This window comes from Callorhinchus milii, unplaced genomic scaffold (assembly GCF_018977255.1).
Source record: "Callorhinchus milii isolate IMCB2004 unplaced genomic scaffold, IMCB_Cmil_1.0 Scaffold24, whole genome shotgun sequence".
In the NCBI taxonomy this organism is placed as follows: domain Eukaryota; kingdom Metazoa; phylum Chordata; class Chondrichthyes; order Chimaeriformes; family Callorhinchidae; genus Callorhinchus; species Callorhinchus milii.
In genome coordinates this window covers 6,774,433-6,801,270 of record NW_024704765.1, presented here as the reverse complement: position 1 = coordinate 6,801,270, position 26,838 = coordinate 6,774,433, and the positions used below count along the sequence as shown (strand labels likewise).

Below are 26,838 nucleotides of genomic sequence, written 5' to 3'. Positions count from 1 at the left end.
CTGAGCCAGGCAGATACTGATACCATTACCTTTTCAATAATTTTCTTCTTTTTTAACTTATCCATTTTCATTTCTGGATGCGTGCTCTGACTCAAACTTAATGTGGTTTTAATGGCTTTTACATTATTCATGAGTCTTTTTTTCATATTCCCTACCCTGTATGTAAAGGCTCAAAGATGGGAATTGAGTTAATTAATCTAGCATCTCGACAAATTGCAATTCTAATGTGGTCTTCCCATTCTGCTAGGCTGGACATCCATTATATAGCCACAGATACACGATGCTGCATAATCCATCAATAGTCAGAAATGTTTCTATATTTTCTGTGTTAAACAACAAATACAACAAATTTGGTGTACATATGGTTTTCCTCCTCTCTCCGGTGATACCCAATTTACTGAAGAATTGCTCTATTTTTGAACGCAATAAGAATAATCTTTGTATTTGATATAGCACCTTTCACATCAGGACTCTCAAGTGTTTCACAGCATTTATTGTAAAGTGTAGTGACTGTATTTTTTTGTAGGTGAATACCTACATAATCGTATGTGGATCGTACATCTGCCAATGGAATACCATCAATATCATATCTGGGACCCGTTAGTCTATTTATGGGCACAGAATCTTTGGCTTTTCTCAGAAGCAAAATCTTCTATTGCAGATTCACAGATACAGTGCTACCATTTCACTTTTAGGTGGTAAACCCTGAAATCTCTTTGAGGCACCTGCGCACCTGACTATTCTTTTATACCTCTTCCCTACCTCAGTGCAATGGTATTAACATTGCAGTAAGAATAATGCTTATTGCACTATCTGAGTAACATTTTTTAGCAGTATTTTTCTTTTGCCCTCTATCTACCTTGTTGAGCCTGGATGAAAGGGAGAATACTGAACTTTGTGCCAGGTTAATTCCCTGCATCCACAATTATGGTTTCACCCAACTCTGATAAGTGAAAGATAAAGAGATTTCCCCCTGTGTTTTGGGGAATGTGTGTTCCACTCGGTTTTGTGCCGTATTAATTTGGAATCTGTTGGTGGCCTTCCATTTTATTTTAAAGAAAAATCTCATGACTGCAAATTGCTCGATTACATCCCCAGTGTATCGCAATAATATCAAAAAAGGAATAATGCATCAATCAACAGTTAAAGTGTTTGACAGCGGTGTGTTGCAAGTAGCCCTCTCTTCGGTCCTGCATACCTCTCAAGTCTATTCTCTCTCTTCCCTCCTTTATTGGCATCTTAAAACTCATGTTCACGTTGTTCTTTATTCTCGCTAAACTATTAATGGAAAACATTCAAGTCAGAAGTAATTTTTTAACCTTATTAAAAACTAAAGATGGCAATAGTGGATGCTTGGCGTGCCTCCAAGCTTATGAATTCTGTAGCTTTTACAAAAACTTGCAAGAAATACCTGATTCAATAACAGCTTTTTCTGCGGTCGTACCCAAAGCCTGAGACCTAGGATGCAAAGTCTCTTTGCAGCCCAGAGTAAAGAGAAAGTTATTAGGTTTTCACATGGCCTCAAATCTTTTCCCCACCATTTACTCTTGTCTCACATCCAGCACATGTGGCAGCCAGTTTGCGCACAGAAATTTCCCACAAACAGCCATGAAATGAATGACCAATTTTATTTGGGGGATTGTTGGCCAGGGCACTGGGAGAGAGAAACTCCCTTCTCTTTTCAAATAGTGCCGTGGGATATTTTAATGTCCGCCTGAACAGGCAGCCAGACCTTGGTTTAACATCTCATCCAAAGGACGGAATCTCCGACAACGTAACGCTACTCCAGCACTGCATTGGAGAGTCAGCTTTGCTCAAATTAGCTTTTTTTTAAAAAAAATGTAAACTAAAGTGGATCTATTTTGTATCTTAAAATTACGTACAGCCATTCTGACCTTCGGTATTATTTAATTGATTTTCGGTTCTTGAGCTGGAAAGACGTAGTGTATGCATTAGTTAAATAGTTGTGTATGTCCTCCACACATACACCTGATCTTGGTATTGCACACATGGGAAGGCTAGATAGATTGATTGCTACTGGGCATAAAGCAGCAGGCAGTCACCTTGGACTGCTGTGTTACAGAGCCTTGTGAATGGGTTTCTTGCTAGCCTTACCTGCACAGCAGTGCAGCGCATGTGGCTCTCAGCAATAGTATAGAAGGAGGTTTTAAAATAAATGTTAAATATGTACACAATTCTAAGTGCAATAAAATCTGACTTTGAAAAGGATGCAGTCTCTTAAATGTCTGAAACAGCCTGAGCAAATTGGGATATCCCCGTTGGGCAGAATTGATTAAAATGCAGGGGCAGAATTCAGGCAAATTATTACTGTTTTATCATTCGGTATTTGCATTTTTGCAATCGAGAGGATGTTACTATATGACAAACATGTTCAAAGCAAACCTTTAACAGGTCTGGTATTTTACACAGACTGATGTGCAGAGGGAGCTGCTTGTGCAGTAATGGGAGTCCTTTAAAACTTCAGCAAAAATCTATTTTAGGAGGGCTTCCACACTATGCTCAAGGTTATATTTACTTTTTTTAAGCAATACGTAGTTTAAATTTAAGCAGTGAACTAGAATCTATTAGTTTTACTTAAATAAACCTCTTCAATCATCCAAAGTATACCAGGGCATCTGACCCCATTAGGATGTATGGGGAAAGATGCCACTCAATGCTTGTCATATAAGTGGCGCATATGCATATCAATGGTTAAGGATTTGAATTTCACTTGGTATTGAAATACTTCAGCTGCTGCTATTTTAAAATCATGAGTCTTGTGGTTGTGCCTAGGTGTGTTGGACAATTTTTTTTCCCACTGACTGTGATGTGGCTTGGAATAAGAATAGGAGTATTCAGTATGTACGAAATCCAAGTGCAGAAAGTATTACTGTGGATGCGAAACCAAGCATAAACACCAAAGATTTTATACCTACAGATTTTGAATGTGAACGTCAAAACGTAATTCTCCCAAGTTATCTTTGTTCCTAGTGAAATCTGTCTGTGTGTGTGTGGGTGGGTGGGTGGGGGGTGGTGAACAAATGCAGTGTTTAACTGACACTTACCAGGGCTTATCTAATTTGAATTTAACCTGGCTAAATTAACAGTTAAAAAGAAAAACTGGAATGGGTGCTGGAAAACTAAAAACAACAGAAGTTGATGAAGTGGACAGCTGATCACTCAGCACGTGAGAAGAGTAAGGCTCGTCTGAGCTGTGACCCTGATTTCTACATCTCTCACTGATTAACTTGCTGTTTATTTCAGACATTTTGTTTATATTCACAGTTCATTCCTACCCCCGTAGCTGATTTATTCCAGCAGTTTTCTGATGCTTTCCTGGCACATATATTGCTTTTAATTATTGTGCTTCTAAATAGATTTTTGACTACGGCTATGGTACGGACAGGTACTGAGATTTTTAAATTGTTAGTTTTCACAGTAATATGGAGCGGAGATGCTGAGATATTTGGAGGATGGAGAAATGACCCAGGCTTGTAAAGGTACCTTTATCCTGCCGCACAAGCAGCTGTAAACCTCTTGTGATAGTGAAGGCTTGGAATAACAGCAAATTTATCAACAATAGTCATAGTTTTCTTTCTAGACATTTCACAAGAAGAATGGTTAAAGGTCCTTTAACTCATTGGATCTCTTTCCTCCCAAGAGTCATGATTGATTATAGTGGGGGAAGTGGCAAGTCTTTGAGGTGTCTGAAGAAGGGTGAGGTGCTTAGGTTCTCAGAAACTATCCTTGAAGACCATTTAACATTAATTTCCGAAAATCTATAAAGTAGTTCTGAGGGAACTGGTGTACGTTACTATCTTAGAACCTGATCTTGTCAGGTTCTGAGAACTTACACTTCCATTCAAGATAGTCTAGAAGATACTTGGGCAATTCAGTTGCCAACAGACATTCAGTAAGTGTTCATTATTTTTCAGGTCAGTGTTCAGAGCCCATGGTACGATGATTAAACACTCTTGTGGAACTTTAGAGAATTGGTTTTGATTTTACCTCGTTCAAGCTGCTAGTGGATGGGACATTCATTTTGGTTTAAAGAATGAAGTGAATGAATTTGAGCAGGGGTGGATTTATGGAACGTGAAACACAACAATTCAAATGAATTAAGCGCGAGCTGTCCGCTGGTCCAAAGCAAGAGGAAAAATTATATTGAAGATGCGTAAAGAATGGAGAAATTAAAGCAGTTAGCCTCACAGGTAGCCAAGCACAATGAGCTGACTGACTGGGTCAGTTTCTGTGCTGTAAAACTTTCTGTGGTTCTGATATGTGGGGAGGAGGATGTCAATCTCACAATCTCCCTCTTTCCAGAATATCATGTCATTTATTTACTATCCCTTTTTTTTTCCTACTTGCCACAAAATGTACAGGTTGGGAGATCAAGACCCACATCTGCATTTGAGCTCATTGGCTCACCTGACGTTCCTTTGCAATACTGGGGCAATGCTGCATGGTCAGAGGGGACATCTTTGAGATGAAACATTGGGTCCTTTTCAGCTGAACGTTTTGCGATCCCTGTCCAGAGCAAAAAAGTTTCCTGGTGTCCTGGCGAGCGATTCTTCAGATTAATTTGAGATTTCACCAAGTATAATAATAATAATCCTTGCATTTGATATAGCGCCTTATCGCGTCATTGAGACGTCTCAAAGCGCATCATAGAATGTGACTGTAAAGCGAGTTGACTATATTTTGTGGGCGAGACACGGCCGCCAATTGCGCACAGAGGTGTCCCACAAGTCATGGATTGAGTGATCTAATTATTATTTTAATGTATTTTTTGGAAGGGATTATTATCCCTAAAAGGGATCCATGTGTGTGGAATACGGAAACTTGCCTGAGGTTGTGCCTTGCCCAGGAATCGAACCCGGGTCCTCTCGCTTGCGAGGCGAGTGCTCTAACCAATATGCTACAAGACTCTACAGGACTATGGTTACTACATTTAACAGTGATTACCTGTGATACACTTTGGAGAAGTTTTATGCGTGATCAGATGCTATTAAAATACCATTTTTTTCCATGCCAAGGACAGCTAGTTTCTGTATCTTCATTTTTGCCAGTTAGAGGGGGATTGAAGAGATGTTGTGAAGTCAGAGTAAGACTTTTACTAACATTCTTGTAAATCTCATATACTCCGACGCTTTGAATGTAACCAGATGTTTAAAATAAAAAAGAGCTACACTATGAATCATTTAATAGTCCTGGCACTGTGTCAGTATGTCGCAAAGGTCATCTGAAATCAAATCTTTGCATACTGTAGTATACAATTCTTTGAATAGGACTATCAGTGTCCTAGCTTGTAAAAGTTTAATGTCATAAGAGTATCCAATTGGGGTGGATGGGAGGAGGAAAATTGACTATTGCCGTTTTTTTTGTAAAAGCATAGTAAACGTCTTAACCTGCCTTTCTTGTTTTTTCCCCCTCTAATGTTATCCTTGGCTTGAAGATGGGGTGCAACCATCTCTGCCTAGATGGCCATTGTAAATGAGTGTTAGCACGCTATTCAACCAAGGAGACAACACAACTCAGTTTGATCCTGCCCCCCCCATCCCCTCCTCCCCACAAACACATACCCATGTTCCAGCCAGGGTCACTAAACAGGTATCAGAAGTGGCTCATATTCCTACCTCGCCCAGAGGTGCTTATAATTGCCCCTAACAGCTGTCCCGGCTCAGCCCAGATGATGTCTAATCTCACCTTTGGGTCTTTACTGCTTAATTTAACTTTAAGCATTAATTTTGTTCTGCCTTCGAATTGAATGGACCTCTGACTATTTCGCTTAAGTTTCAATGTCTTGGAAAGGTTACCTGTGGTCCATAAATATATTGCTAAATCTGGCACAAGAATTAATCTCAGGCTCACGTTTTTTTACTGAAGCACATCATTTAAAAAGGAGTATTGGAAGATTTCACTAAATTCTTAAAACTGAAGTTCCTAACGGAAACTCGATGCCCTCATTGAGAAAGTGGGAAAAAGAGCTATGGTCATGTGTTCTAAGATTGCAGCCTCACCACTTGATCTAATCATGTCTAAAACCACTCCAACCCGTAATAGACATTTCAAACTACAGTCTGTACTAAAGGTACTTTATTGGTTAGTCTCTTTAATAGTGAAGTGTTATGTAGAAACTACCTTTTTGTTTGAAATTATATTATTGCTGCTCTGCAATGCTTTGTGCTTTAAGTCATTTATTTAAACGCCTATTTGAATGTGCTGTAAAATGTTACTGAAGTGAAGCAATTTCATTTCATTATGGTGTCCGATGGCAAAAGAGAATATCTACCAGCTGTCAGGTGGGAGTGAAGCTCAAGAGTGCGAGATTTGCAGGTTTCAACAGAAATGTTCGACAACCTTAATTTTTTTTCCCCCTCTCCCTCCCTGGTCTCTCCACCGTCCCCCATTGGAAACTCCAGGGGTTCCTGTATGACTGCTTCGGGCAATGTTTTACCAACTGAGCCATCAGTCTCTTATTGACTAAAAGCCTCAAAATCAGAATTTTCAAACCACTGCAGTTTGCTTTTTGTAGAAGGATCACTATTGTGATTAGCACAGTGAAGGAAATGTAAAGAAAACTGACGCTTTTAATCACTTCACTAAATATTTTTACAACTACATGGAGTCAAATACGGAAGGCATTTAGCTGCGTGTGTGAAATTGGCAAGTTGAGCAGAAAAGTCCAGCTGTGGGTATGATTATAACAGACAATGATGCAATGGTACACAATGGAACATGAGGCTATCTCTGGGATCATTCACTTCAACTGAAATGAATAGCACAGTTTCTGCTCAATCTGTACTTCTATTCAGATCTATGTGGATGTTCAGTCATTTGCGAATCTGCTATTTATTAAAACATTATTCAGAGGCAGATTTGTGAAGTGAAAAGACCCTAATACTCTATAATTATTTAATGGCAGAATTAATCCCGTCTCCCTACCTGTAGGGAAGGATGTGTTGCCTACTTAGCAATTGCCCACGTTGATGTATTTGAAATCAACACTCAGGATTCATACATGGAGACCTATATCCTGCAATACATAGTGTTGAAACATTCCTAAGGGTGGCCCTTGAACAATATGTTAATTGAGCTTTTAACTCTTGGCACAAGTTAATGAGTTAATGTTCCTAAAATACATCTGAGCAGTGAGTACTCTAACGATGCTTTTGAGCATTCTTCGACAATCTACCATGTTGAGGGCAATTAAAAATTAAAATTTATCGCGCTGGGTCTAAGGAGAGCACCCTACTTTTCAAATTAAGGGAAGGTTAATGTGTCGGTGCTGTTTCAAAAGTATTCTCAGGAAATTTCCTGGACCATCCAAAGTGATGCATTTACTGATGTCACCGAGAAACCGTAAATTAAGTAAAACTAAACCACTGAGCGACTTCTGACTTATTAAACTGTTGAGGGCAACAGCCATTTTATTGACAGTCACAAGGGGCTTATTTTCTGTAGGTCCTGCGTGCCTTTTGCCTGTTCCACTTTTTTTTAAACTTGGGATTTGATTTTGAAGCACAGAATCTTACAGCACAGAAGGAGGCCATTCGGCCCATCGTGCCTGTGCCGGCTCTTTGAAAGAGCTACCCAACTAGTTCCCCGCTCCCCCACTCTTAACCCATAGATTGAAATCGTCACAACTTTTCCCCTTTTCTGGGGGCTTGACAAACGGAAAATGGCAAGTGCTGTAGAGTTGGGCGAACAAAAGAGGTAGAGTAATTTTTTTTAAAAAGCGGTTTCACTGTGCTTTGACATGGTGTCCAGATCTCTGGACCCATTGTGCGGTGAGAATAAACGAGGCTGGTCGGCTGGGAAAGACTTGTGTGGTCAAAGAGGGAAAAGAAACCAGATTGGAGGTGATCAGGAAGCTAGTCGGCCTGAGATGGAAGAATTCGAAGGTAAGTCTTGGTGAGAGAAATGGTGTTGATTTGTTCTATAGACTTCTCTTACCACTTTAGAGTTTGTGACTTCATTTCTTCAAGGGGACATGTTTTGGTAGATTGACTTGGGACAACGTGAGATTTCTTTCATTAGCTGGCATGCTACACATTTATATAACTATGTAGTGAAACCGCTTTTTTATATATATATATATATATATATACAGGGTGACCAAAAAGTCGTGAAATATACCCTATTGAAAAATATATATAATTTATTTTAAGACTTATTACACATTGTAATGGTATCATGATTTTTTGGTCGCCCTGTATAAATATTTTGGGTGTGTATGTATCTATATAGATACATATATACAAACAATATATATATATAAACAGAGCAATATTTAGGGGAAGTAGAAACTTAGGCTAAGCAAAGATAAACACCCTGACCTTTCTGCTGTGAAGTTTGAGAAGAATGTGCTCATCAACCACCAGCACTCGGGCCAAGCTCATGGAGTATTTCATTCTCCGATATGTATTCAAATCGGTTCAGATACTCCTAACTGACGAAATTACAGCCTTTCAGAACAAAACTATAGTTTGTGGGGGGGAAAAAAACATAGGATAGCATCACGGAGCACCGTAATATCTGCACTGTCCTGGTATTAACACCTGTACGATGGCACCATTGTAGAATAAATGTGCAGGCTCCTTAATTCCTAAATCACACTGTTGTGACAACCTGGCATGCTACATAATGAAAGATTATTGATAGTTTTACTGGTGCTTTTAACCACACTAGCTCTGGTTCGGAAGAATTTCATACTATATCTTCACTGCAGGGGTAAGGGGTGTATAGTGGGGAGGGTTTATTTCCTGGGAACTTCAACTCTAGAGGGTACCAGATTGCTGGAATCTAACCTACGAAGACATAGGTACAATTACGGGCAACCGAGGATGCCTCAGCCTTGTTTTGAGCAGATTATGGGTTTGGTGGCTTAGTTCGAAGCGCATTTGTGTGACGCTGAAGTGACGCACTCTGGTACCCTCTCGAGTTGAGGCTCCCGGGAAATAGTGACACAGTTATCCAGAGAAAGGGGATTGGAGGGTATGGAGAGAAAGCAGGGAATTGGAATGAGGCTCAATTACTTCAGGGAGGAGTGAAGGCTAACGTGTAAAATGGGTCAAAAGGCCTCCTACTGTGTGTTACATTTCCATCGTTCCCAAATCCTAGGAATTTACACATTTTAAGTAACTTAAAACTTATTCCCCAAACAACTGTGTAATCTGTAACCAGATTGTTTGACCAGCATTTTCTGCTTTTAAGCAATGATGAGAGAACTGTAAAATGCTTTGTCACTTAAAAGGCCTAATCCCTTAAGTGTTCAGGTCATTGACATGCCTCCATCAGACCTTGAGGAATATAATGATTATATTAAAATGGAAACTATCTTTGCTTTCCAACTGGCCGCTACCATAGAAATCTGTCACCGTGTTAAATACAGTCACATCTGAACCAGGGAACAACAGTGTGCACTGGGGGTAATTCTGGAGTTTAACTGGCTAAAACCACACAGCTCGCAAACGCTGTTCCTGCTGCTCGGTCTAGCTGGAACCGCCTGGCCTTTGGCTTGCAGGGTTATTAGCAGTCGACTTGGAAAAATCCCAGTCCCCAGAAATTGTGATGGGGGGGGGGGGGCACAAAACATGTCCCGCTCCATCTCTCTACCCTACTTAATTGACTGCGCCCTTCACTCAGCAAAAACCGACCTGTTTCATGATCCCCACCGTATTTGCCCACCGTATCGGCCGGTGCGCTTTCAGCCATTCTGCCCCCCCCACTCTGAAACTTCATCCTCCAACTCGCTCCCCTTGTCACCTCGTTCAACAGCAACACACGACAAATTACATTTGCACAGTGCCTTTCACGTCGGGAGGACGTCCCAAAGAGCTTCAAGGATCACCTGAAGACTCCCAACTGTGCTTTCGGTCATCTTTCCCCTTTCCCACCCCATTCATCTCTTCTCAGCACCCCCCCCCCCCCCCACCCCCCACCCCTAAATAGATCATTGCCAGAGCTAAGTATTTTTCTCCAATTCCCATGATCGAATATATTTTTACGCTCTCCCGCTTTATTACCCCTTAAACAAGCTTCTAATTTTTGTTGCCTTCTATGCTGTTGTTTAGTGGGGACTGGGCTGAAACTATCCACGTCTGTCTGTAGGAGCTAGTCAGGTTGTGCAATTTTGGTTTTGAGTCTATCCGTTCCTGCAGTATTTGAAGCGACCTGTGCCTGTGGCTGGATGGTTGGTGGATGCTCATTTAGAAAAGATCAGCCCAGCAGGAGTCAGAATTGCTGGAACATGGGGGATTTGTATTCAAGAAAAATCTGAATGAGATTAGTGGATTATAACCCAGGTCCCACGCGTCCCTTACCAGTGCGGGTTGACTGCTTTGCTGTCCAGTTGCGTCCCATATACTGTAAAACCAGGTCTGAAGGATTTTGCCACGTTGTGATGTCTTGTATTATTCAGGCCGGGAAGAGTGTATTTTGGTGTTCAAGTGCTTAACCAGCCTGGAGGTCTGGTATGCTCAGTTGATCGGTACTTTTGGTGATACTTTAGTTATCCCTGGGTTTACGCAGTTGACTTGCTGGAGAAATGGGCTTCAATCTTTGCATGTCTGTCCTCCACGTACCAAGCTACTTCCTGGAGAGTTCCCTTCACTTAATTGCTTTCCCCTTTGGCATCGCTCGTGATTGATTCAATAGCAGTCACTACACTTTACAAGAAATTCCGTGAAGTGCTTTGCGGTGTCCTCTCGACATGAGAGGCGGTATGTCAAATGCAAGGATTATTTTATTACCGTATACTTACACTCCCAGTGTCACAGAGTCGATTAGTAAAGTACTATTCTATACTCTAAAGTACAAACAGCTTGAGTGAGTTTGCACAATGTACAAAGAATTCCTTGTTGATCAGTTTATATCTTCACCGCTGCACACTTCATTAACACCATTCACGGCAACCACTCTGGCCCGAGGGAAACCTAACAAATGGGGTGAGACTAACTCTCACGCAAATGTTTTGAAGTGTTGCATTGCTCCACGGCACATGCACTTTTCAATAACAGATTGCTGGATCCTGCTAGTTAGGACAGTGGCTGATTTTTAAATGGTTCCCACCATTTAAATGGGTGAAAACGTTCATTCAGCCCGTGTGTCAGCCTGGCTCAGTTTGTAGGACTCTGGTCTCTCAGTCAGAAGGTTGTAGGTCAGGACTTGGAATTCATGGCTACGATTCCTAATACACCAGGGCTATGCTGCAATATATAAAATGCTTTGAGCCATACTCTAGACATGAAAGGTGCTATACCAAAGGAAAGGATTGTTATTATTCATCCAGCATCTCCGCAGAGTGTAATAGAGGGCAGGAGTGGGAAGTGAGTTCATGATTTTTCTTTGTGTTGTCAGCTTTTAACACCCAGTTGCCTTGGGTATTTGCTGGAGTCAGTTTGCTACTTTCACTAATGATTTGGGGGAGAGAGAGGAGGGAGAAAGAGAATGTGGAATGATAGGTCAGGGAATTGGGGAATTGAGGTGCTGTACTATCTGAAAGGAAACGTAATCCTTTGTGATGTGAAAATGTAGCTTAAATTATGAAAGCGATTGGTGCACAGTACCCCAGCGATACAAGATTAATGCTGCATCCAGGATGAAATGTGCACAAACCATGTTAAATACCCGGAATGTTGGGAGAGGGTAATGAGTCTATTCCTGAAAGACAGCTTGCGGACAGAGTTTAGTTCTTGACATATGTACAGGGTGACTAAAAAGTTGTGATACCATTACAATGTCCAATAAGTCTGTAAGAAATTATAATTTTTTTTAGATAATAGGGTAACACCATGACATTTTGGTCACCCTGTGGGTATAAATATATATGGAGATCATGATGGGCTGCTCCTTGTATAGCCTGCAATCTGAAGCTTTCTGTTTTCAACCTAGACTGTCTGGTCTGTTCTGCAGAAGTCTCTTTAGGCTGGGATAACAAGCCCGGTCTCTGGAGGAATCGTAGCCATGAAGGAAGATCTTTTGCTAACCATTTCTCTGGAACAGCTGTTCTGGTTGAAGCAGCTTTTTAAAATACGTTCGCTCCATCAGGACTATTAAGAAGCTGGATACAAAGATGAACCTGCTCAACTGTGAACTATTATCTTGGCATGTACGGGTACAGTTCAGAAGTTATTTAGAGTGCATGCGAGGCCAAGTGGGCACTATTTTTTTTTTGCTGTTGAACCTCACAAGGATACGTTGTGGAAGTAGTTGCGTGCCAAAGATCACTGACTGAATTAAAGGTCTGACTGCAACCAAATGTCTTTCCTAAAATACACCACCATAAGACTCATTGGCCAACAATTAGCTCTTGACTATAGTAAGGCTGGATAGCAAAACATCAAGACTAAAATAAATGAATTTGAAGGGAAAGTGTACTTTGGATAAGCCCTGAGGTAATCAAGAAGTAAAAACTCAAGGAAATTTAAGTCGAGGAACTGAAATAATAAGGATATGCTAGGATAATTGGCTGTTGAGTTTGCCTGCAAATAGTCACGAACTTTACAGTAAATCCTGGAGCGCTTTGAGATGTTCAACTATGTGATGAGACTCTTATCAAATGCAAGGATTATCACATTATAATACCAGAAGACAGCTCAGTGTCCATCACTAACTACCAGGGGAACCAAGCTAGCTATGAATGCTTGAGAAAGCACTTGATTTTTTTTTATAGCTCCTTATCACCTCAAAGCACTTTACAGTAATTACTGTTGAGTTTAGTGACTATGATTTTGAAGGCAAACCCAATAGCCATTTTGCACGCAGCAAGTTTGCAAACAGACACAAATTAAATGACTGACTTATCTGGAGGATTGCCTGCCAAGACGCTAGGAGAAACTCCCTTCTCTCTTTCAAATAGGGTCACGGAATCTTTTATGTCCACCTGAACAGGCAAACTGGATCTCAGGTTTAACATCTCTCCTGAAAGCTGGCACCTCTGACAATACAGCACTTCCTCTAGTACTGTACTGGACTGTCAGCCTGGACTGAACCCAATGTGGAGCTTGAACCCACAAGCTTTCCAACCCAGAGGTGAGTATGTGAACCCTGCAGACCTGCAAGATCCCATATTGACTCTGGTCAGTTAGCTGGACAGTGTCATTGCTCTTCGGTCTATCACTATGTGGTGACTGCCACTGGCAAATATATGTGAGAGTAATAATAGACAGCCCTCCTCTAGTCTGTGCTTAAAATCCATTGCTTTGTCTTGTGCATTAAGCATAAATACGTAGCTGAGGTACTGAGCCCTTGTGGAACAAGATACATCTGCACAGATGATGTTTCCCGTGCTGCAGATATTCTACAGCTTTATGCAGTGATAGACATCGACAGACACCTCTGCTCCTTGGCCCACGGAGCCAGTGTTGATATTTGGAGCTTGGCTGCTCAATGCTGACCAGTTGCATGGCCAAAGAAGACACCAAAGTCCAGTAGAGATTGATGGGAAGTGATGTGTCACAGCAAACCTTTCCATTTCTCTTCCCTCCCTTACTGCCAAGATATTGGTTCCAATTACAGCTCCTTGAACTTCACTTTGGCTTAGTACCATACCTTATTGGCCATTTACCATTTGGATCCCTTTTCACTTAATTTCACAGCAGTGCAGAGGTAGTTTTGATAGCTTGAATCATAGACGCTACATTTACAGATTAGGCCACTTAACCTATTATATCTGTACTGGAGCGATCTACTCTACTCGTGTTTCCCCTGCTCTACCTTGGTTTAGGGGTGGGTACTGCAATGGAAAATTGGGTCACCTTTGTTTCGCTCAGTGCTTTCCTGAGGAAATTGTCACTCTAAGCCCAGTGTTGTCAACTGTATAATACCAGCAAAGTGAACTTGCAACTCGATCCCTGTCAATGCATACTCAGAAGGATTTCTCTCACTTCTGTCTCTTGCGTATTAGATAAATTCAAATGAACACTTTGAAAGTAGCAAAAATGGTTTGAAGTGTGAATTGATTAGACCTTTAATCATGGCTGCGTTTTGGTGATAAGGAGAACATTGACACGGTTCACTGTACTGGGATCGACCTGTATTGCACTCATCAAAATCTCTCTTAAATGGAAAGGAAGGAGTAGTGATACTTATGTACTGGGGTTCTGTGCATTTCACAAATTAATTCTATCCGGCAGAACAAAAAACATACGATTACAATACTCAGAAAACCAAGCAATAGGCATGAAATTAATCTCATCAAAAGTGCGAAGAGTCTGCAGAAGCCTGTACTGTTTACTATAATAAATGTTTCTGAGCTCTCAGCAGAATATTTTTTGGGTGCATTCATTATGACCGCATTTTGAATTGGTGTCTGTTTTGTTCCGCACAAACATCTCAGGCTGTATGTAGTCTGTGACTTCTACAACTCGTGGCCCCTTTGTCCCCATCTCTTGAGAGATTATGTGAATGGTGACCCAATGTGTAATTTAGGTCCTATCAGGTTTAAGGGAACAGGAAGGAGTGAGAGCCCTGTTACAGTTTATTACCACAACCTCCTTTCACTAAAACTCACATTTCAGTAATAATCCTTACATTTGATATTGCGCCTTTCACGTCAGGAGGACATCTCAAAGTGCTTTATGGGCTGTACTGTAAACCAAAATTATTATTTTGTAGGTAATTCAGCCTGAATTCAATTTTCAATAACTTTCCATCCCAGTGAATAATATAATAATAATAACCCTTGCATTTGATACAGCGCTTTTCACTTCTTCTCGGTGTCCCAAAGCGCTTCACAGAATACACTGTAAAGTGAATTGACTGTATATTTGTGGGCGAAACGCAGCAGCCAATTGCACACAGCAGCGTCCCCACAAACAGCCGTGGATTGAATGACCAAATTATTATTGTTTTTTTGAAGGATTATTATATTAATATGATATCATGTTAATATGAATATTAACAGCATTGGTTCTTTAGAATTTGCCTTCAGTTCGCAACATTCAGCACAACAGAACACAAAAAAATTGTCCTTCCTATCAGCTATTTCCCTAGTAGTCAGTGTTAATGCCAGTAATTAGGGAAAACATTTTCACGTGTTGCTTATTAACGCCAAACTTTAATAACATGCACCTGATGGAGAAAGAACCTGATCTTAACTTCATTCCTATGGAGTCATTTCTAACCAGGTACAGATAGATGAAGGCTTTTTGGCTCATTTGATCTCACCCTTTCAGAATACTCACCCAACGGTCCTCCCGTGGCAGAATTAAGATTCTCACTTCCCTCCATCCACAGATGCTGCCTGACCTTCCGAGTGTTCCCAGCGACATCTGTTTTTATTTCACCTAAACCTCGTTTAGTACAATTTCAGTGTTTTACTTAAACGGAATCCTCTTTTCTGGTACTCAGGCCCTGTGCAGCGATGGCAGAGAAATCGAGTCGGTATTGAGATGTTCTATCATGATGTGGTCTCAAGTGTTTGTCATGTTAACAGCGAAGATGATGTTCATTGTTAGTTAATTATTCTAAGTGCATTGTGATATGCCGGTTTATATGGCCAAATGCTCAGGATAATTTATCTCACAGGAGACCATTTTATTAGAGAACCCTTCGCACAGCAAAAGCAACGAGCTCCTACACGTCTCCACCTCTGGCCGTGACATTGCTGTTTTAGGGAGGCTTCATCGGAAACAGATTTTATCTGTTTATTTCCTGGGAAATAAAATCCTCGCCCACAATTACAGAGCTTTGAGGTGTTCTCCTGACATGAAAGGCACTGCAGCAAAGGCAAGGATTATTATTTGATACTTAAGAAAAATAAGGAGGTCATAACACTGATTTTAACCCCTTCCCCCCACATCTTTTCCAAGATGTTATCTTTGCTCAGTTAGGTAGTGTTCTTCCTCTTGCCTCTGAGTCAGAAGTTTGTGGGTTCAAACCCCTTGTCGAGACATTGATTTCGTAGTCAGACAAGACACTGATGCTCCAATGCAGTACTAGGTCAGAGGTGCTGTCCTTTGAGACATCAAACTGAGGTCTCATCGGGTGACCTGTTCAGATGGACGTTAAAGATCTGCTGGTACCATTTGAAAGAAAGTTTCTCCTGGTGTCCTGCCCAACAAAGCTCCAGATAAAATTCACGTCATGGCTGTTTGTGGGACATTGCTGCTCACAAATTGTTTGCCTACAAAATACACAATCAATACACTTCACAGCATGGTTTCCAACCGACCGATTGCGATCGATGACTCGGAGCTTTAAGAATTGGCTGGTTAAACCAACAGGCCAGTCCATCTCAAGGTTCCAGTAGCTACCGAGGCAAAGCCATAAATGAAGAGCAATACAATAAAGAATAATTGACTTGTCGGCCGACCATAAAGGTTGGGACCTAACAGTAAGTAGGAACCCGGATGTTAGTCGATTGGCGGATCGTTTTCCAGAATAATAATTCCTCCAAAAAAAAATTGGTCGCTCAGTCCATGATTGTTTGAGGGACACTGTTGTGCGCAATTGTGCTGCCGGGTTTCGCCCACAAATACACACTTTAAAGTATATTCTGTCAAGTGCTTTGAGATGTCTCAACAGCGTGATAAGGTGCAAAATCAAATGCAAGGATTATTATTATAAAGTTTGATGACCACTGTTCTACAGTAAATCCTGTGAATTTCTTTGAGATGTTTTTGCCGATGTGACCTGGAGCTATATATAAAGGATTCTTGTTACATTTGCATGTATTGTGCCTTGAGTTCCTTGACCACAGCATACACAGATATACACAGAACGGGATCCTTCACATGTTGGATAGAAACAAGCGGATAAAATCTCGACCGGAGCGTTTCCAGACGTGTAAAGATCAGTTTGACCTGATCGTAACCTGTGAAGAGCGGGTTTACGATCAAGTGCTCGAAGGTAAACCCTCGCATCAATTTCTCTCCAGTTTATTTGTTCAGACGACTTGTTAAATGCCAACAGCTGTTGGCTCATACGTAAGAACATATAAGAAGATAAGAATTTGCTGGGCGAAAGAAGACCAAGGTCCATCTAGTTCGCCTTCCACCATCCCGGCAGTCGCTTAACATGTCGTGTCCCAAACTATATACTGTTATCCCCCAGATATTATTTTCATGCCTTCCCCTTCTTGTGATTTACCCAGATCTAAACTCGAGAGAACAGGAGACATTCCAGCCAGTGCATGTCATAAATGTGGACATTCAGGATAATCATGAAGAAGCCACACTTGGAGCTTTTCTCATTTGTGAACTGTGCCAATGTGTAAGTGCCGCACATTTATATATAAAGACACAGAGAGATCTTTTGTGTGTGTGTGTGTGTATGTGTGTGTGTGTGTGTGTGGCTAGTGGGAGAAACTGAGTAGAGGGACCAAGTGTGAACGGGTGGATTAGCATGAAATGTCCCAGCACCAATGTCATTATATCATCACAGGTTCCTATACAGATAAACTCCAAAGCTTTACCTCTTCAGGGGCATCGGTCTGTCAAGCTGCAGTGGGCGCTGCCTTGTGTGGCCAGCAATTTGCTCGGTGACTGACGCTTGAACAGGTTCACACTGCGATAGTTGATGTCCTGTTCATGCTTTATTTGGCCCACAAAATACACAGTCACTCCACTTTACAGTGTATCCTGTGAAGCGCTTTGAGACGTCAATTGCGAGAATTATTACTTTATTTTTAGCGGGGGNAAAAAATCCATTGCAACAACAACATGAATTTACATAATGCCCCTCATGAAAGGTAGGGTCCCAGAACGTAAAATATTATTAGTGTAAAATAACTCACTGGATTTTAATCTGATCAATACCTTTCGCTAGGCATTACGCTGTGATCTGACCTGGGAGCAGTCCTTTACCAGGACTGGACTCCTGAGTTTTCTTTCTCATTAGATAATACTCTGGATGATCTTTCAATTCCCATTAAGTGGGATTGGCTGTGAGCTACTCTTGTCTTTAATGTGTCCTGTTCATTGCAATTCCCTATCAATATAGATGATGTACATCACTTGTTAATAACGTTTAATTAAAAGCTTTCTAGGCCTGTTCCTGAAGGTTTCACTTAACCTGGTTAGAGTCTATGCTTATGAGCATTAGACTGTCACTGGTGCCAACGTAGGCAAGGCTTCAAACAACTGTCCTGTTCCCATTGCATTTCCCATATACAGTAGCTGTCCCTATTACAAATAAACCTCTTGCATATATAGTGACTTGTACTTAGAGTGAGCATCTCAAAGCACTTGACAATAATTACACTGAACACACCTTTTGCTTTTACCTCTGGTTCAGGACTTTTGTGGTGTGGGGGGTTTATATAAAAAAATGAGAGTCTGGGCTTTTGACTTGACGCAACTGACCGTCCGTCACTTGTGTGGAAGTGTTGCGGTGTTGGGTGGCTTAAGAGGTGGCAGCCGCGATCGCTGCTACATAGAGGGAGGAAGATCTGTCGGAATATCGGGCGGTTTCTCTCCTGACGGCATTGCTCAACGCGTAACATCACCATGGTGCCGAAAGTCACTGGAACTCCCTCTACTTTTTGCGGGGGGGTGGTAGTGGGGTGGGGTCCACCGGGTGTCTTGACGCACGCAGCAACCATCGCCGTTGCTTAAAGGGTCTCCTGAACCCCAGCTGAGAAGTCCGTCTACACAGGGCCATCCCGGAGATGGGTATTGGAATGGACCCGCACTCGGTCACCTGGTTGAGAACCTCGGTTTAACGTCTCTGTTCAGCATTTTACAGACAATTCGCCAACTTTCCTGATTGTGGCCACTGCCACAGTCAGGACCACACTCCGGCACAGCCTCATAAATCTAGCCCCCACTTAGGCCCCCAATCCCTTGTCCACTTTGCTGTCCAAACAGCAAATACCTTACTACTAAGCTACTCTCCTCCGCTGTGGCAGTGATTCTTAAGGTTCCTGCTGGTGGAGGGGGTAAGGGCCACTGCACTTTAGCGGGTTAGACTCCGGCAGTTATCCCTGCGTACACACAGGCCTCCCCCAACCCTTGGCTCTTGCCAACCTGCGACTAATACGTACTGGGATTTGGCTAATAATACGTACTGGGAGACCAAACTACAGCTTGTGACGGCTAATTACTGATGGCCAGCACGAAATCTACCCCAACCAACCTGTCCTGAGCAGAGCTTTGCCAGGATCTACCCGTAGAAGGTGCTGTGGTCAAGCCCGTTCCTGTCCACATGTCCACACGCGTGTTGTTTTCCAGCAGCATCACTGGAGACATTTTTCAGTGACCGAATCCTGGCTCCCAATCCACGGGAGGCTGAAGCCAATCACTGCATCCAGTTGCCACCTTGCCCTGGGGTCTGACAAGTCTATTGTAGCCCGTTCGCCCAGGAGAACATTTCCAGGCCAGGAGAAGGCGGCGTGAAGTTTCTGACGCCACGTCTCGAGGGGGAGCAAAACAAATTAATAATCCTGACATTTGCTAACCGCGCCTTTCCTGTCGGGAACCCCGCCTCACAGCGCTTGACGGGGATTTCACTGTAAAGTGTAGTAACTGTACTCTGTGGGTGAAAGCAGCAGCCAGTTTGCGCACAGCAATGTCGCACAAACAGCCGTGAAGTGAGTGACCGATTTAAAACCTCCGCACTTTGGTGACACCTTTTATGTACCATTTTACCCTGGTCACTGGGGTAAAATGTACCCTCCATCTCCCCCCCCCCCCCGCCCCCCCTGAATTTCATAGAATCCTACAGCACAGAAGGAGGCCATTCGGCCCAACATACCTGTGCCCGGCCTTCGCTGAACATTTGCAATTTGAATTTTCCTTTTTTTTTCTCTCACAAAATCATTGTCTTTCTTTTTTTTCTTCCTCCGTTTAGATACAACGTACGGAGGATATGGAGAACGAAATAGATGAGTTAATCCAGGAATTAGAAGAGAAAAGCACGAGAACCTTTCTGCACACAGTCTGTTTCTATTAAGCTTGGGGAGCGGGGGAAATGGACAGACAGACAGACAGACAGATGGGTGGCTTGCAAACCTGTCAGCTCCTTAATACTTTCCGACCTGTACATAATTTAATTATAGAAAATTTAAGTTTGAATTCGCCACTGATTTAAGAAGAGAGAGAGAGAGTGTGGGGTGGGGTGGGGTGGGATTGCGGGGGTTGGGGGGGGGCAAATACTGCAAAGCGCTTCAGTTTAAGGTGTTGCGTGGTGGGCCTTTTTTTTTTTCTGTTTCGGGTTAAAACTATACGAAGAGGAATGAGTGTTTATAACGAGAGGGATGGGTGGCACAGGAGCTTGTTGTTCCTGCGCGGACCCGCAAATGTAAGTTGAGGGGCGGGCGGGGGTGGGGGTGGGGGAAGGGGGGAAATCGATGGAAATTTACTCATTAAAAGTCTTTGCAGAAGAGCAAAACTGTTGCATTTCGTTTCATTTCTCTCGTCTTCTTTTCCCCCCTCTCTCCCCCTCCTCCTTCTTCCCCCCTCTATCCCCTCTTCCCCTCTCTCTCACCCTCCTTCTCTACCACCCTTTGCCCCCCACCCCCCCAGAGGTATTTGCCTCCGCTTCCTTACAAAGCGAACCGGTGGGGGGGTTGCATTTTCGGAGGTGCCGTCCTCCGAAGGATGACCCGTCTACCTATCCAGGTTGGACGTTAAAGATCCCGCGGCGTTGGGATCGAAGAGGGAAGGGAGTCACTGGCTTGATCAACGGCTCTTTAGGAGTCGGGGGGAGGTGGGGGGGGGACGCTGCTGTGTGCACTGAATTGCCTTTTACCACGAGGCGCTTTGAGACGTCTCGAGGACGTGATGGGGTGCTGCGCAAGACGAACCCCGAAATGCCGGAGAGCTCGGGTTTTGCGAAAAGGCTTTCGGGTGGGGTTGAGGGGTGGTGGTTGGGGTGGGGGTTGGGGGGGGGGGGGAACCTCCAACCCCCTCCTGTCCTGTCCTGGCACAGCACAGCACACAGCCTGATTTTGGGAGTGTGTGTGTGTGTGTGGTGGGGGGGGGGTGTGTGGAGTGTATATATGTGTGGAATACCAATCGAGCTGCAATGTCACCAGGAGAGCACACACACACTCTCTCTCTCTCACACACACACACACACACAAACACAGCTTTTTTTTTGTCGGGGGGGTGGGGTGGGGGGGGGGAGTAGCAAAAAAAAAACAGCTGCTTTTTATCTTCATGAGAAGGAGAGCTGATGCTGAGAGATCCTGTGTGTGGAGAGGGAGAGAGTGGTGGAGGTGGTGATGGTGATGGTGTTGGGGTGGGAGGGGAGGGGGGGGTTCCACTGGCTGTGATTTCACACCCACCCACACCCACACCCCCACCCATCAGCCTCTGAATTATTGATCGTCGCTGATGTGGATCGATCACCTATTGCAGCAACGACCAAAATGTGTCGCACCTGACAAGAGCCAAGAGGCTGGTGATACAGGGAAGGGATTTAAAGGGAGGAGAGAGAGAGAGAGAGAGGGAGGGAGAGAGAGAGGAGGAGGAGGGGGAGGGAGAGAGAGAGGATAGGAAAGGATTTTATTCGGTTTATTCCAGGGATGGGCTGCCCCAGAAAAGGGGGTTACTAGATTTGGGGGGTGGGGGAGAGATAGATAGAGAGAGAGAGAGAGAGAGGGGGGACCCCCTATATATCTATCCCTCCAGCAAATAGCTCCATCCCAACCACCCACTTAGGGACAGAAATCTACACCCTTTTTTTTTTGTGTGTGTGTGTGTGTGTTTTAGCCTGAAATATTGACCAGGAGGGAGGGGGAGAGAGAGGGAGAGAGGGAGGGGGAGAGAGAGAGAGAGAGAGAAAGGGGGGAGGAGGAGGAGAGGGAGGAGGAGGGGGGTATACATTCTGTTTGGGATTCATGCACATCACCGCTAACACCATGATTTTTATGTTCCTGGGTACCTCGATCGTGATGGTAAGAAACCAGTGCGATCTGATCGCTTTCCTTTTTAATCCCCCCCCTCCCCCCCTTACCCCACCCCACCACCTCCCCTTAACCCTCCTCTCTCCCCCCCCCCCTTCCCTTACCCCCCCAACCCAACCCCCTTCTCTCTCTCTCTCTCCTCTCTGTCTCTCTCCATCCTTTCCTCTCTCCCTCCTCCCTCTGTAGTAATGCAGTAAAAAAAGAAATCACCCCTTGCATTGCACCCCCACCCCACCCCCCACCCCCACCCCACCCCCCACCACCTCTTCCTCCAAAGTGCCTATGCCATAAGCAATTATTATTGTTATTATTATTATTATTGCAAAAAAAAAGGATATAGATTTTTAAAAAAACTCTGCTCCCCCATCCCCATCCCCATCCCCATCCCTCCCTCTCCCCCCTCTCCCCCTCCCTCTCCCCCCCCACCCCCCCCCCCCCTCTCTCTCTCTCTCTCTCTCTTCCCCCTTTTTTTTTGGAGAGAGAGAGAGAGAAAGAAAGAAAGAAAGAGAGAGAGCAAAAAAAAAATAGGGAGCTAAAGAGCAAACCTTTCAAGTCATGTTGTGCTCCATCCACACCATCAGCCATCCCTTTACCTGGATGTCTTGTCGCCTGTGTTTTTAGGCTATAGCTTGTTTAGTAGACATGAATGCTCTTTTGGATCGGTTTCACAATTACATCCTGCCGCATTTACGAGGGGAAGATCGAGTGTGTCATTGCAACTGTGGAAGGTAACTGGAAAAAAAAATAATAATAATAATATAATATATAATTATCTATATCTATCTATCTATCTATCTATCTATCTATCTATCTATCTATCTATGCATTCACTGTCATTTCATTTAGACTGTACCTAAAGCTGGGAGGGTTTCTCAAGCTCAGCCTCTATCTCTCTCTCTCTCTCCCTTATTTACAAATATATATATATATGTGTGTGTGTGTATATATATATATACTGTAGTGATAATCCTCACACCCCTGAATGCAATCAATCACCTTAGTTTGGGAGATTGAGGGGGTGGATGGATGGGGGAGGGGGGGGGGGTGGTGGGGGAGAGGGGTGGATGTAAGGGGCAGAAGGAGGGAGGGAGGGAAAGGATGAGAGAGAGAGAGAGAGAAAGAGAGAGAGAGAGAGAGAGAGAGAGCAAGAGAAGAGGAGGGAGGGGGTTATTTTGCATTATGTATTATGGCAACAACACTCTCCCTAATTAGAACGCTGTTTCGTAACCTCGCTGCCCATACTCGAATATTCCCGGATCAATGATGGTTTGTTGTGGTTGTTGTCGTGTTGTCTTTTTCCCTCCTTCCCCTTCGCAACCCCCCACCCTACCCCCACCCCCCCCCCAGGCACCACATCCACTACGTGATCCCCTACGACGGAGATCAGTCCGTGGTCGATTCTTCGGAGAATTATTTCATCACCGACAATGTCACCAAGCAGGAAATAGACCTGATGCTGGGGTTGCTGCTGGGATTCTGTATCAGCTGGTTCCTGGTGTGGATGGACGGTGTCCTTCAGTACATCATTAGGGCGTGGAGGACTAGCCGACGGTATGGTAAGTGGTTACCCCTAACCCTCTGCCCCCTGTTCCTCTCACCATCCGCCACCCTCCCTCCTCCCCTCTCCCTCAATCCCCGCCAACAAGCACCATCAGACAGAGAAACCCCCCCCGCCCACCCTCTCCCCACACCCACACACCATGTCCCGGTCAATCCCACCATCAAACCCACGGCCGAGAGAATGAATGGCAATGGTTGGGTTTCCGACTCGGTGGATGAAACTTGTGCGTTGGAACGACGAGGAAATACCAAACTCGGCCCAGGATTGGTGCTTCCATTTCATTATTATCATCAATCTTTGCATTTGAGACAGCGCCTCATCCCGGGGCTCGAGGCGGCTCCCAGGATTTTACCGTGAAGTTTAGCGGCTGAGCGTTTTGGTTACAGGTGAATGCAGCAGCCAATCTCCGCCCGGCAACGTCCCACAAACAGCCACCCAGCGAAGGATCAATTTTATCTGGGGTTTTGTCGGCCAGGACACCAAGTAGTGCCTTGGGATCTTCATGTTCGCCTGAACGGGCAAGACAGGATCTCGGCCGAATGTCTCATCCGGAGGACGGCAACTCCCAATGATCCACGCAACCCTAACACTGCATCGGCCTGGACTCCGAGTCTCGCTCTCACCGGCAGTTCTGCATAATTGCAGTTTTGTTTTGGGAGATCATAAATGCCCTAAACAGCAATCCTGGCTTTACCGTCGGAAGCTGCAGTGGAGACACAATCACGTCGATGTATTTAAGAGGAAACTGGCTGAGCAGCAGGACCTGGAAGGGCCGACCGGTCACTGGGTGGGGTGGGGGGGGGCAGCGATCATCCCAACCAGGTCCTGTTAACCCTGCAAACCAAAGCCCGGATGGTCCTGGCTGGATTAGCAAGAGGAAAGCTTACCAGACAGCGCTCTCAATGGCAAACTACGCAGTCCTCAGCTGGTTGATCTCCAGCAGTTACTCCAACGCACACTCTGGGGTCCCCAAGTCTTAGCTTTTGCCAACCTGCGCCTAATACTTTTCTGACTAGAAACCCAGTTGTTAGTCGATTGGTGGCTCGCTTTACAGGAGTAATAATCCCTCACAAGAAATGTGGTCACTCAATCCACGGCTGTTTGTGGGGACGCTGCTGTACGCAATTGGCTGCCGCGTTTCGCCCACAAAATGCACAGTTGGTTCACTTGATGGTGTATTGCGTGAAGCTCTTTGAGGCGTCTGGAAGACGCGATGAGGCACTGTACCAAATGCGATGATTATTATAGTAGTAGTAGTATGATTATTAATATAATAATTGAAAGATTGGGTCGATCTCTTCTCTCTGCACGCTCTGCTCTTGCTCCGGGTGGGTGGGTGTGTCGGTGTGTGTGTGTGTGTGTGTGGGTGTGTGTGTGGGTGTGTGCCCCGCTGAGCTGCTGTCTTGATTCCCTTCTCTTTCCAGATAACTCCTGGTCCTGGATACCCAGGTTATGTAATCTGAAGGACTTCAGAAAACGCTCCCACCGACAGTACGAAGACGCAGGCGGCAACATGGTTCACATCAAGCAGAAACTCTATCATAACGGACACCCGAGCCCTCGCCATCTCTAAGGGTGTTAGCCGGTCGCTTGGGAAACACCGGAAACTCATATTGCAGGAGCGAGTGTGGCGATTACTTGTGTGTTTTTAAAACTAGGATTTATAAACGGTGCGACGACGACGACAACGATGACAAAACTGGGGCTCAGTCTTCCCGCAGGTTCCTGGCACGTTGTGGGGTGTGTGTGTGTGTGCGTGCGTGCGTGTGTGTGAGTGCGTGCGTGCGTGCGGGCTGACGTGCTGTCGAACAAAACTCTTAAACCGACTCCGGAGGCTGCAAATCCATTGATCGCACTGTCACCATAACTGTGATTCCTGTGCCATAACTGTCTTAGTATTACCGGCAAAAGTGTTCTGCTTATCAACAATTTTTTTGAATTTCTGTCCGAAACACACACACACACACACACACACACAAGTTTGAGAGGCTGAAAGGCGACCGCAACCAAGACGCCAACTCTCTCGCGAGTGAGCCCTGGTTTTAAACCTTTTTTTAAAAAAAAAAGTTGTTCTTTTTTTCGCAAGTGTTTCCCCATTGTCCCCTTTGAATCCGCGTTGAAAACACTTGTGTTTTCTTGTTTCGAACGGTAAACAAAAAGGCAAAGTCCAGAGCGAAACCGAGAGCCCATCTGTAAGTTATCAGCCCTGACCTGTTTCGTACGGAAAAGCAGATTCTGCCCATTGATAACCCTGAAAGGTTTGTTGTCTCTCGCTCTCTGTGTCTTTCTCTCTGTGTGTGTGTGTGTGTGTGTGTCTCTCTCTCTCTCTCTCTCTGTCCCTCTCTCTCATTCCGAAAAAGAAAGCGACTTTTAATGTAAGAGTCGAGTTGAATGTGATTACGTGGGTTCATTCCAGTTGACCTCATGGTGGTCTCAGGAGCCTGGAGTTAGCCGAGAAGGGACTAACGATAGCCAGACCCCAAGCACAGTGCCCTGTAGTGCAGGGTAGGAAGTTCTGAGGTTAGTTGAACTAAGGAAGGCTTCCCTGGTGGCCCTTGTGGGTGAAAAAAAAACAGCATCTACTCTAATACTAACACGTACAAGCCAAAGGTCCACAGCAGCAGCAGCAGCAGCAGCAACAACAACAACAACTGCGCCTTTCACCTAAGGGACAATGTCAAGGGACCTGTGCCTGATCTGTCTCGAGTCGGCTGAGCTCAGCTTGTCAGGATGGCACATCCGTGTCCTGTGTGAGAGGAAGAAAACCAGCCGCGGCCACCTCTCCTGATCGATTCGCAGCGAGCCCTGCTTGGAACTTGAGTTTGTGCGGGATTTCAGTTGGGATCAGCATCAGGATCAGCTGCGATGCCCTCCCTCCCCACCACCACCACACCACCCCCCCCCCCCACCTTCGTCTCGGGCAATGTCAGTGATCTGCCTGTGGAACCACGCCCTGGAGAGAGGCTTCTCCTCCAGAAGAACTCGAACAAGCCCTTATTCCGTTTTGACAGGGGAAGCCAATTTGCAACTAGGATTTACTTTCATCCCAAAGTGGCCAATGTTTCTTTTACTGGTTGGTACAGACGCTATTTGCATCTTTTTTTTGTGCAGCGAGTCTATTTAGGAACACAGAAAACAGGCCTTTCAGCTCGCGGAGCCTTGTTCCACCATTTTATTGAACCATCTTTAATTCCATTTGAGTCATCTTTTCTCCATATCCTGTAATGCCCTTTATTTCCTATGTCTCTCTGTCTGTCTCTGTCTGTCTGTCTGTCGCTCTCTGTCTGTCTGTCTCTCTCTCTGTCTGTCTGTTTCTCTCTCGCTCTCTGTCCATGCCTCCATCCCTCTTAATCGACTCTGTATCCCTGACTCTCTGTGGCAGTGTGTTCCACGTTCTCACGACCCTCCAAATAATCATTTAGAT

The 26,838-nt window shown here is 44.3% G+C and overlaps 2 protein-coding genes and 1 long non-coding RNA gene across 3 annotated transcripts in view; 2 read left to right on the top strand and 1 right to left on the bottom strand.

Moving 5' to 3' along the window:
* Positions 1–20,334, top strand: part of ssu72 (SSU72 homolog, RNA polymerase II CTD phosphatase) — a 31,829-nt gene extending 11,495 nt beyond the window's left edge. The window contains exons 3-5 of the mRNA XM_042343756.1: positions 16,715–16,854; positions 17,099–17,217; positions 19,795–20,334. Coding sequence (XP_042199690.1) covers positions 16,715–16,854; positions 17,099–17,217; positions 19,795–19,896 — 361 coding nt within the window. The 3' untranslated portion in view covers positions 19,897–20,334. The remainder of the gene's footprint in view (positions 1–16,714; positions 16,855–17,098; positions 17,218–19,794) is intronic.
* A 1,414-nt stretch (positions 20,335–21,748) lies between these two features.
* LOC103187425 (transmembrane protein 240) lies at positions 21,749–26,298 on the top strand. The gene is made up of 4 exons (XM_042343714.1): positions 21,749–21,844; positions 22,475–22,581; positions 23,201–23,409; positions 24,839–26,298. Exons 1-4 carry the CDS (start codon positions 21,788–21,790, stop codon positions 24,985–24,987), a joined length of 522 nt encoding a protein of 173 aa, XP_042199648.1. The 5' UTR covers positions 21,749–21,787; the 3' UTR covers positions 24,988–26,298.
* On the bottom strand, positions 22,447–22,741 carry LOC121850711. Its single transcript, XR_006085719.1, has 2 exons — positions 22,707–22,741; positions 22,447–22,585 (listed from the first exon to the last, which is right to left on the bottom strand). It is a non-coding gene; the product is annotated as an uncharacterized LOC121850711 (long non-coding RNA).
* Positions 26,299–26,838: the final 540 nt, after the last annotated feature.